Source organism: Labrus bergylta, chromosome 3, assembly GCF_963930695.1.
Source record: "Labrus bergylta chromosome 3, fLabBer1.1, whole genome shotgun sequence".
Taxonomy (NCBI): domain Eukaryota; kingdom Metazoa; phylum Chordata; class Actinopteri; order Labriformes; family Labridae; genus Labrus; species Labrus bergylta.
The window spans coordinates 13,482,095-13,494,614 of NC_089197.1; the positions used below are offsets into that span (position 1 = coordinate 13,482,095).

A 12,520-nucleotide genomic window follows, 5' to 3' on the forward strand; every position below is an offset into this window, starting at 1 on the left:
TATTCTACTTCACAGACTGAGCCTGCAAAAGCATTTAATGGCATATTTGCCAAGTGGAGCGTAGCAAAAGAGTGTGTGCAATGTGCTTCAAGGACTTTGACTGAATACGGCAAAAGCACAAGAAATAAAAAGTAGAAGCTGGCAGTGGAGTAAGACTGCAAATTCATTATTGATCCTCGGTTGTTATATTATTAAGGCTGGTCCCTTTAATTACTCAATGGCATGTTGTCCAAATGAACACATGCTGCTCTGAAATGTCTGTTTAAAACACATACTTTTACAAAAGACTCTTCTGTGGAGAGCTTTAACTAAATAAAAGAACGCATGCAGAATGAAGAGAAGTTACTTCAGCTGAGAAAACACTCAAATGAGCCTAAAGAGGTGATTAACTAAAATACATTCTGCTCCTCTGGTGAGAAAAGTATTTCCCTATAAATTAATTCTGACTTTTGGATACATATATTTTCTTTAAGTAGTTATGTGTTCATAAGAACCTTTTTAGTTTATTCAGATGTAGTTGTTGGGATTTTAAAGCGCATGAAGGACTTAACTGGTAAGAAAGAATCCAATACATGAAAGGTGGATGATTGGCTAACTGCAAAGAAATATTACTGATCAATATCCAGCCCACTAAACCTGATTTGACCACTCAAATGACTGTAGATATAAGAGAGGGGACTGTGCCAGAAGATTCTCAACCTAACTTCATTCAATACAAGGATTATGCAATTCATTTTAAACTATTCTTTAATAGTCCTATCTAACAGTGACATTATCCTGGGGAAAGGTCAGACCGACTGGCTTCATAGGATATTGGAGTCACACATAATTTTTAGTTTGCTCCACACCAAGCGAGAAAGATTAATGGCACTGGTAGCATGGACAGTTTCCTTCGCCGCCCTCCTCTTTCTCCATACTTTCCTCCCCTCTGATGTCGCTAGCAGGAAGTTGCTGAGCAGACATGTCACCCAGCCGAGTACAATTGAGTTTGTAATCTTCGACCCTGCAGTGGCAGAGAGTCTCTCCCTCTCTGTCTCTCCGGTTTCTCCCTCTCTAGGAACGATACTTGTGGTTGAACTGCTGCTGGGTCCAGGCTTGACTGGATAAATATCTTTTCTCAAATGAACACACGCAGGCATGTGTGAAAGTAAGAAATTGCATAGGCATGCCTGGGGAATGTTCAGCAGAAACAGTCAGAAATCAGCCAAATGTAATGAGTGCAGTAATGCCTGTGCTCAAGTTTGGAAGGAAACAAGCATAAAGAATAATGATTAAATTGAGAGTGCTTCCATTTCCTGATAACACCGCAGCAGGAAAACACAGTCACCCACTGACTCTCTGCAAAGTACTTACTGACTACGCTGAACAGCCTTCATTCATTTCCTCATTCCAAAACAGAAAACTGGCACAGACACTGGCCTCATGAGGAGACATTTTGGGGCATCAAAAACAAACACCAGATGTTGAGATGGGAGATAAGTGTCACACATATTGATTCTACGCTTCATTAAAGCTTATTGTGAGGGGTTCAAGTTTGCCTCTGGCAAGGCGCTAAATACATCACAACAAATCTACAGAGGTCTGATTTTTCCTGTTTTGTGCAAACTCTGTTTAACACAGTCGAGGTCATTATTATTTTAAGAGCGCACCAGCCGAGGACCAGAAGACTGTGCAAATAAACTACCGACAGAAAAGCTTACACAGTTACATGAGCTTGGATCAAACACTTGTCTGCAGAGCTTTTCAGACAGAATTACACACATACCTCTTCAAAAACAGCAACAGCTAAACATACTTCAACCACAAAATCACAGGCTTTTTTGTATGGGCTGTATGCTTTCCAGTCCATTGACTTCATTTAATGTCTTTGATTTTCTTCATTTGATTCTAGGGCTGCATGATATTGAGGCTAAAAGTCACAATGAAGAAACAGAAAATCCCAGATCCAGTGTTTTACCACATTTGAAATCGCACGTTACATACAGTAACGATATGCAACGTTGAAGCTAAAACAATTTTAACTTCCAGTGCTTTTTCCATACAGTATGCGTACAAGCCATCAAGTAGGGTCCTTAGATACTAGAATTATGATCTTTGATAGGATACTAGTAGAAATCCAAAAAAACACTGATACCTGTTTTGATACCATGGCAACAAAAATAGAAGTCCATGGCACCGAATATTTGATAATTTATCATTTTGAATTGCCAATAGCAAACTGAATTTCACAAATACATTGAGAATGTTTTAGTACCGAAAACCTAGCAGCTGTATTAGCGCAGTTTGCTGTCACCTCCTCTGCTCTCTGTCTGTTTATAAGAGACATAAATGTCGCTATTTGCTTCTTTAGGAGGCTCCAAAAACCCTTGAGACTTGCGCTCTTTCTTGTCATGTTTCCAAACCCCAAACATGTGGTATTAAAAACTATCAAAGTATTTTGACAACCAACCACACAGATCTGTGGTCTGAAATTGTCTAGCAGTCTCAAGAAACTATTATGACTTGCATTAAATGTGTAAGCAGGAAAGCTAACTAAACAGCTAGGTATCAATATTTGAATGAAGTCCAATATAACAAGCAAAGATCTAAAGCTAGAATCTACATGCCACAAAAAGTCAAAAAGCAATAACTGCTGTAAAGGCTCTTAAATCTCTTCAGTATCAGTACTAGTTGTTTTACATAATGCTGAATGCTACAGAGACCGTTTTGAGGCCGCAGCTCTGATTTATATTCCATTGGACCATTCAAAGTCCATCCATCTTAATGCTAAAATGAGTATTGCAAAGTAGATCATAAAAGAATAATATTTTAAGATCATTATCCAGAATCTTCACAACATTCTCAATTTACATCAAATCGTCTTATCTGCCAACTACAGAGCAGGTACGTGTTAATTTTCCGAAGCTATTCTTCAGCATTAAGAAATAGGATTCAACACTGTTATATTATGAGTAGCTCGCAGCCTTTCTTGTTTATTATCTAAATGACTGTAAGTGGAGTAATGACTACATAATGACTTTGACACTAACAATATTACTTCCAGTTCAGTAAAGAGGCGAAAAACAGCTTAGATATAAACCAAGAGTTGATGAGGTTTGATTTAAAAGAGCAACGCAGCATCGCAGAAAGAAATAAAAACCTGTTCAGCATTCAGTCTAACACTTCATAACGCTTGCTCTCCCTTTACCTCTCTTTGAATCTGACTCATTTTCATCAACACCGCTGCTTTTCAAACCATCAAAAAGAAGCTCTCTGAAATGACTCACGTCGCTTTTATCTTTACTCGAAGTTTCTGTGATCAGCAATACAGCGTGAGCAACAAGCACTATAACAGTGAGCATAACAAAATGGGAAGAGACGTAGAGATGACAAAGAGGGCTTAACAGCAGAAACTGTGTAACAATCAATGAAGAGGGCTTAGCACAGCAGTGGAATTAGAAACAGTGTAGCAGGCCATTTCAAGCCGTGCAGATGGTTTTATGTATTTTTCATGCAGTTGAAAACCTGTGACTGAGGTTTGGTTGGTTGTCATCCAGTGCCTGGGGACCTTGGGCTGAATGCATTCTACACACCACTGCAGAATCACATGATGTCTGACCTCTCTTTGCCATGGCAAACTGCCCAGCAAGGAAAAAGGGAGGAAGGGGAGGAATGTGAGTGTGTTGGTGTGTGACTGAGGTTTAGCAGAGAGACAGACAGAGAGAGAGAGAGAGAGAAAGTATAAAAGAAAAATGCAAAGTGGCGTGTAAGTGTGCACGTCTGTTCACTGAGCATGATCTGAATTCTCCACAGCCCCGTACAGCTTCACAGCCCTGACCTGTAAAACATACTGTCAGAGAGAAAGTGGGGGGAAATGTGAAGATGGAATGATGAAGGGGGAAGGGAGCAGGAAGTGAGGGGAGCAGCCACTGCTGAGGATTCACGCAATGCTACTGAGAAAGAGGTGGAAGAAAAAAAAAGAAGAAGCTTTGCCTGACTAACCTTCCTTTGGAATGTGTCCAATATGTCCTTTAAAGCAAGTTTGAGTGTGAGTTGTGTGTGAGTATGTGTGTGGCATGCTGGCAGGAAGGCTTTCAGCATATAAATATCACATTACCACACAAGGAAACGCAGGCATCAGTCCGAGCTTCCAGCCGGCCTAACAAGCACAGGAGCTCCACTCTGGAGGTCAAAGGGAGAGCTTGCTGAAATGGAATTCCACAGAAACCGGCACTTCTTTTAACAGATAAGTGGCTCGGCTTGTAGCTATGTGATGTGGTAAGCCAATAGTTTCAGCAATCTGACATGAGCTGATGTGCATATATTTACTGAGTTGGAGTCTATATACATTAGACTCAGCTTCAATAGGGTTAAATATTCTCTATAGTAAGGCTGAAAGCAGCAATAAGGAGCACCATAAAGGACTTTCTTAAGAAGCAGGATGTTGAAAAGATAAAAGTAGCATTTACTGTACTGTAGGTATGGGAGCACTGATGCAAAGACATAGATTGAGATCATAGAAGTAGAGGATCACTAAGGATTTGAATGAGTCAATCCGACTCGGGCCAGTTCTAAATTAAAGAGTTTTCAAACCACACTAGATCTCTCTCTCTCTCTCTCTCTCTCTCTCTCTCTCTCTCTCTCTCTCTCTCTCTCTCTCTCTCTCTCTCTCTCTCTCTCTCTCTCTCTCTCTCTCTCTCTCTCTCTCTCTCTCTCTCTCTCTTCTCTCTCTCTCTCTCTCTCTCTCTCTCTCTCTCTCTCTCTCTCTCTCTCTCTCTCTCTCTCTCTCTCTCTCTCTCTTCTCTCTCTCTCATCTCTCTCTCTCTCTCTCTCTCTCTCTCTCTCTCTCTCTCGTAATTTTAATAAGCTATTCACAAAAAACACTATTTATTGATTTAAGCTGTGAAGAAAGTAATACCCTCAGATCATTTCTGGGACAATCCCTAAAACACATGTCTGGTAATCACATTGTACCTGACAATGTGTAAGCATACGATATTGTTGGATCTATAAACTGTTCAGAGACAAAACTGTTCAGAGAAAGCACTGACTGCAGACATTACTGTTGCATACTTACTCATCAATGAAGTACTAATATGAAACTTGTGCATATATAAACTGTATGCAGATGATGCTGTGGGGTACACCTGCAGAAAAAGCTAACATTCATAAACTGTATGCAGACGACACTCTTACTTGAATACTCCACGACAACCATACCTTTACATAAATACACTGTTTGGAGACAAGGCTGTTACAAACATATGATGGTAATAATATCATTAACATACACTCTAGGCAGATGATACTGTCATACATGTAATTTATGCCGACAATACTATTAAATTCATACACTGTATGAAGACAGTACTTGCTATACCCATAAAATGTATGCAGATGATACTTTATTTAGATATACTATACGAAGAGAATATTGTTGCAAACCTATACTGGAGGCAGATGATATTATCTCCTATGTAAGGACAAAGCTGTTATGCAATGGATGCACGCTAAATCAAAGTAGAAGGAACCAACACAAACATTAGGATGAAAACATTTGCCATTTGCTACAGAGTCATACAAAGTCATATAGAGATAACTGCATACAAGACTGGTTATATTTAAAATTAGTTTATGGACATTCCACATGAGATTTTTTTCTCTTTCCCTATTTTCAGTAAGGCATTTGTTAAGTTCACTGCTTTCAGGAGTCCTATTTTTTTCCCCAAAGGTTTTGCTTTAATTAATTCAAACTGCTTTTGCAGTGCTTTTCATGTCATTGGTTTCTAAACCTTTGTATGACTTTTTCAATAGGAGACATATGATCTGTAATAGCAAAAAAGTACAGGTGTTGCTAATAACATAAACAGCTTTACTAACGCGTCTCAGAAAGCCATGACAGTGTGACAGTGATCCAGCATACATAATACGATGACCCCAGAGGTGATAAAGCTAAATGAAAGCCATCACTCATTTCATTATTTACACCTGCGTTTCGCTTCAATGACATCTCAGAATGCCCTCAGTAAAGAGGGGTCTTAGTTCAGTTTCCATTTGAAATAAAAACTGAAGTGGTTTTATTAAAGCCTACAAAAAGCCTATGTGATGGTTACTTAATGAGCGATGAAATGTAAAACCTGAGTGTAGACCACCTGGGGACCACTGCTACAAATCATCTTATATGTGTTCTCCGCCTTGAGCAGACCTGAATGTTATCAAATATGCTTATCTGCGAAACAAAATGGCACCAAATACTGTCTGCAATACTATTCAAAAAACCTCTGTGAATATTGAAACTTCCTGACTATATTACTATGTCAACATTGCATCAGCAGGATTTCCAAAGGGTCTATTGATTAGATAATACATGGACAAGTTACAGAAACGCTTAATCTGACCAAGCCCACCCTGCCTTCGTACCTCCATTGTTATTTCACGTGAATCAATACAACACAGAACATTCAAAGGTTTTGCTCTCTGCATTGAGTTTGTATTATTTGTGTGACTTGTATTCACAAGCTTTGCAGGCTTGGTGATATTGTGTTTGGGGAAGGGAAATAAATTAAACCCTATTAAGAGTGTGGATTGATCCAATCAATTTTGCCACCACAGGAGTACGTTGATGGTGCGATTCGAGCTCTGTATGGGGTGTGATGTGCCTATGGCTGAGCTGTGAACCATTTCAAGGCTGAGTATCAGTCTGTGCATGTGTAGATAAATGTGGCACTCAAAATATAGTTATGTTGTTTGACTTCATTTTAAGTGCAATTTGAAAATACTGCGCCGTGGAGTGTCATTTGTATGTGTGAAGTAAACCATCTGCAGCATATCCACCATGCACTAACCTGCTTAGTTTGGCTGAAGCTGTCTGCTCATTCATTTTAATTATCTCTCCCTGCCTCTTCCAGCGAAAAGCATTCCCATTTTCACTCTGTTCATACCTATCTTTTTCCCCTCCCCCCCCTCAGTTTCTCTGCAGTAGGAAGGTCAGGCGTACATATCCACCCATTGCTGAGTGAGCACTGGGGGGGTTGCGGTGGAGAGACATAGCACGGATCATAATGGCTGGCCAATTATAGGTAGTAAGAGGGGGCCAGGGTGTTGGGAGGAGTGAGAGATTATGTGTGTGGGGGGGGGGGGGGATGGATCAATACACCAGTCAATTTCTAATGAGGGAAAGAATTGGTCCAACTCAAGCAGATGGAAATCCTGTTCTGCCTGGGGTGGTCTCTCTGCACTGTATGTCAGCAGGGAATCAGTGTTTCAATGCTTCTTTGGACAACAGCGCCCCAACAGGGGAATGACTGTTATCACACTAGATCTGTTATTTTCAAATGCTTACAGCATTTTTTATGTTTTTTCAAAAATAGTTTTTCTTCTGTTGTGCACTCCTGATCTACCCACATTCCACTTTCTCAAAATATCCAACACATCACGAAGGGCAGATTTAGAAAAGCCGAAAGTATAATGGCTGTTTGTCCCTCACCACCCCCCTCTGTTAGCCACCCACAACTGCCAGCACATAGGACAGTAAATCCTACACCTCACCCACTCTCCCAGCCCAGGAGCTCAGCTGTGTGCTGCTTTTCACAAGCACAACATGAACTCTTCAGCTTAGATGAAAAGAAGCAGGCTTGCACTGCTAAAGGCTACACAGCTAATAGTCTCTGCCTTCTCCAAAATGGTGACTAGAATAAGCAACTGTTCAGCCCCATCATCAGGCCTTTGGTGCTGTTGTTCTTCTCTGGTTGCTTCACTATTTCCTACATCTGCCTTTCCTTTTTTTCTGAGGGGCCTTGTGTGGGGTGGGGGTGTTATTTATGGCTGCTCGGTGGAAGTGGACACACAGACATTCTCACACACACACACACACACACACACACACACACCCTTTCACAGGATGAAAGGGCAGTCACACTGCCTGCAAACATGATTTTACAGCCCTGGGTGGAATGAGTGGTGGAGTAGAGAATGAGGACAGGGTACAAAAAGGGGAGAGCCCTTAGATTTACAGGTCCCAGCAGTCAGAATGCAAACTATGTAGCAGCACACATTACTGAGTCGATCATCCTACCCCCGAACACGGGGATCCTCAGAAAAAGGACAACTGTCTTTATGACAGACGAGACGTATGTTAAAACATGTGTGCACAGATGCATGGAAAGACACGTTCAACATCCTAAAAGGGGACCTCTTTTTTTCACGCCTGTTTTTTAATTGGAAGACCACATGTGTACGTGAGGGTTTGTAGCTGTGCAGGGTTAAAGCATGTTTGTCCAATGGGTAGCGGTTTACACATTTTCCTGCTTATAATGTGTCACTGTAGGCTATGCTCAATATATGTAGATGTATATTTAAATGGGATAACTATTGAAAAAGCCATGTGGATTCTTATTCAAAACCTAAAACCAAAACGGAACAAATACCGAATCAATCAATGAAGATGTGTATTTGAGTATAGACAAACATGTCTATTCATTTTCTTTGAAGTAATACATTTAAGAAAATACAAAAAAATGTATCTGTAGCTCTTCTGTTGAATAAAAAAGGCACTTCTTTAAGTTTCTTATTTCAATCCAATCAGAGAAGACTAACCATCAAATGTTCATACTTCAAAAGCTGGAAACAGTGAATGATATTGTAAGCCTTAGTGCATAAATGATTCAAAAAGTAACAAATTTTCTGTCAAATTGATGAGTTAATTGTTTCAAATAGGAATATGAAAATCCCAAAAATGTAAAAGGGGACACCATACTTGTGAACCTCAGATGAAGCAGTCTCTTTCAAAGCCAGAGGCAAAACAGTCAAGCAGAGGATGGCAATGTCATTAAGTCTAAATGTGTTCCATTGATGGAGAATGGGAGAGCGACTCTGGATATACATGATGACTTAATGGGAAGTGGGGAGTATTTTCCAGTTAATACTGAGTAAAACTGAAAATTAATTGAAGTGATCTGGGTGTAAAAGCTCAAGTAAACAGTTTATGAGTCCAGAAAGGTAGCACTGCCTGTTCTTGAGCTCTCCTAGGCTCCTCGAGATCGTTGGTTGACGGCCTGCCAGAACAACCCCCCACTCCCCACCGGATTGTTGATGGACGGCTTGCCTTCCCCCATGAGCCGGGGATCCAGCCGAAGATTTCTGCCTTTTAATAAGTCAGTTTTTTCTTACCACTGTAACTTTTGCTGCTTTGCTAAAGTGCTCATGATGGATAGGCCGGGTCTTTGTAATATAGCAATAAGTAAGGTCTTTTACCTGCTTTTTGTAAAGTCTCTTGAGATAACACTTGTTATGAGTTGACGCTATACAAATAAAAATTGATTGATTGATTAACTCATAACACTCTGTTCAGGGCTGAATCTCCCTTTAAGTGTAAAAATTAAGCCAAAAAAGAAAAACCCACTCTATTGTTTGATTAGTGAAGAGAGAGTGCTCCTTGCTATTCATGTCATCTGTAGCTGTAAAGACAAAATAATGATGCTGGATAAACACAACAGGCGGAGGCCGATGTAATATGTGACTAAAACCATTCTGGTGGGAGGTAACTGGTATTATGAGAGCTTGGATTTATGTTTCAGAGGTTTGTCCAGTGGTGCATACTGTCTCTAGTGGAAAATACTGTAAACTGACACAGAGTTACTAATTTAAAAGGTGCTGTCTGACCTCTGCTGGTAAAAGATGATATTGCAGGAAATATACCCATGGATGAATATGCAATACAGCACACAAGAGAAAAGGTGAACAGAAAACGATGCCCATTATATCCTACTGCAAAATCTATTACTTTGTTGTCAATTTAATTTGAGGTATCATTAGGTACAGGAAACATTAATTTCACTTCAAGTGACAGAAAGAGAAAAACAAACAAAGAAGAGGTGGATGAGAATTTTTACAGATCCACAAATCAAAAACCTAAAGCATCAAACAGTCCAAATAGTCAATCACATGCAAACTACACATTTTTTTTAATGTTTTGTAGCTGCAGTAGGTCCTTCATCACAGAACAACAGAACACTGATGATCAACCCAAGAAAATAAAATCCTTAAAGTCATTTGTGGTTACAAAACTGTTTAAGCATATTATCCTTTTACACTTTTTTTCCAAGGTAGTCGGCCTCCCTAAGTTACTGTAAATATTAATGGAAGCATTAGGTCAGCTTGCCTAATCGTTAATAACGCTTATCCTTCAAAAAATCAAAACGGATTGAGTTATCACATAATGAGCTAATCAGACCTATTTTTTTGTTGTTCTGCTATAAAAAGGCTTTTTTTTTTTTTTTCCCCAAATGGGTGTGTATGTGTCTGTTGGTGCTTCTGCAGTCAGCCTCAAGCAGACACTTGACAAACTGCAGGACTTTGCACTTCTGCATCAGCTTCATTTTTCAACACCTGAGGTTGCAGCTCGGCCTTAACTCATAATTCTGATATGTGGAAACTTTCACTGACCTGCTCTCTGAACTGTTCCTGAGACAGGCAGTCGGTCACATTGACGCAGCCCAACAGGCAACCAGTGGGGTAATCTTTAGGAAATCTGGGCTCTGCAGAAAAAGAGTAAAGACTTTGTAGGAATCGTTCCCAGGTTGTTGTCACTTCAAATGAAATGCTGCATGTAGTAGAACAGAGGTAGGTCATCTCTTGGATTCACAGCCGTATTGTATGCATTACATTTACCTTTCTTGAAGATGTGGCGGTACATCGATTCCACCTCAGCAACCTCCTGAGGGGTGGGCTTCTTGGCTGCAGCAGCAATCCAAAGACGACCTCGATGAGATGTGTACCAAGTTCGGCCTTCTACCCTACACACCCACAACACATAAAAAGCAAAGTTAGCTCTGCTTTCATTTGCCTGACAGAGAGAAGTTTATAAATTGTGATTTTTGTGGTTGTAGTGACATTTTATCTATCTTCAAAGCTCACTCAGGAGTTTATTTACTCTTTACCTCTTGATTCCTTTCACCAGCAGTGATGCCCACGGTTGGTGCATGCTGAGGCACCAGCCTCCGTCAGACATCTCCTGCAGCTCTTTATCCTGGAGCCGCAACTTGGAACGTTCTTCTCCTCCTTTGTCCTTAGTTGAACTCTTTACCTGCTCCACGTTTCTCTTCTTGTTTTCACTTCCTCCAACATCCACCCACTAGAAAGTGCATTCATTTTACTGATTAAGATCATAATTACACTGTCCTCTTACATTTATAACTAAACTGTATCTTTTTCTTTATTTCTCTGTTACTTTGAAAATTAAATTAGAATTAGAATTTTGCTATAAACACTAAGACAAGTGGGACCTGTGCATGGTTAAATGTTATAGCACCAAAGTTTACTGTATGTTAAGGGTAAATAAATAAATAAATCGTTTCAACCATTAACTGAGAGCCATTTATTTTCCACGGTTCATGACGTTTAAATTTACAAGAAAATTAATAAGAATAGTCTTTACTGTGGTTATAACAGTATGTCGATCCTAAATACATAAAAAATTAAATGTAAGACTTTCCATGAAAACGAATACAATCTGTAAAAATGTCAATGGAAAAATATAATATAGGGGCAACGGTGGTCTAGTGTTTAGTTTGTGAGCCCCATGTACAGAGGCTGTTGTCCTCGAAGTGGGCGGCCCTGAGGCTCCTTTCCCGCATGTCATTCCTCTCTCTCTCTCTCTCCCTGATTTCCCAAAAAAAAGAAAGAAAAATGTAATACAATGTGTGTGAAAAAAACCAACCTCTGGTGCAGACTGCATGATGTTGGGGTTGACCAGATCTCCGAGGGTCTGCCTTCCATCTTTTCTTTCAGAATATGTTGTTGACTTTGACTTAGGATCATTGTTCATAGCTTTTAGCGTCTCATCCAACCTGCAAGTAGTGCAAAAGGAGAAGCTATTCAGCATAACTACAAATACATCTCACACATGGACATAAATCTGACCTTGCAGCCTTGATTAAAAAGGTGTAAAATGATCGTACTTGTTGTAGTACTCGTTGAGGCCGCTCCCTTCATCTATCACTTGTCTACCAGCAAAGTCCAAAGTGATCTTCCTGTCCTTGCGAGATCCATGGCGGAGTTCTCTCAGCTCCTCTTCCTTTTTCTTCAGCTTTTCTCGCTCACCAGGCGACAACCACTGATTGGATTCAGTGGCAAAGTAGTCGGATTCATCATCCAGAACCTGAGTTCTCCTCACACTGGAATTAAAAGGGACCGTAAATAAAAAAACATTCATGATTTCCCTCTGAAATGTGCAGTTAATCTGTGTTTTGTGATACCTGTTCCTGTCATATTCCAGCAGCTTTTCTTTGTGTTGAACGGCCTTCTCTAAACCAGCCTTCATCATGGCCTCTTGGTGTGGAAGATAGTCTCTTTCTCCAGCCTCTGTCACCAAAATGAAAAACAACTCCATCCCATCAATCCTCTTCATTCTTATTCTTAGTGTTTCATGACTCTGACTAGTTTTTACTCTCACCTCCCATAAGCTTCTTTCTTAGTTTCTGGCTTTTGTTGGAGTCTCGTTGCAGGATCTCATGCTCCTCTTTTGTGCAGACCTGAAGCAGTA

At 40.1% G+C, this 12,520-nt stretch overlaps 1 protein-coding gene across 1 annotated transcript in view; it reads right to left on the reverse strand.

Annotated features, from left to right (window-relative positions):
• The window catches only part of trip4 (thyroid hormone receptor interactor 4), a 72,040-nt gene that overhangs the window by 57,511 nt on the left and 2,009 nt on the right, over nt 1–12,520 (reverse strand). The window contains exons 5-11 of the mRNA XM_020637653.3: nt 12,431–12,509; nt 12,234–12,339; nt 11,937–12,152; nt 11,696–11,825; nt 10,917–11,110; nt 10,648–10,772; nt 10,423–10,514 (exon numbers count right to left, since the gene is read on the reverse strand). Coding sequence (XP_020493309.2) covers nt 10,423–10,514; nt 10,648–10,772; nt 10,917–11,110; nt 11,696–11,825; nt 11,937–12,152; nt 12,234–12,339; nt 12,431–12,509 — 942 coding nt within the window. The remainder of the gene's footprint in view (nt 1–10,422; nt 10,515–10,647; nt 10,773–10,916; nt 11,111–11,695; nt 11,826–11,936; nt 12,153–12,233; nt 12,340–12,430; nt 12,510–12,520) is intronic.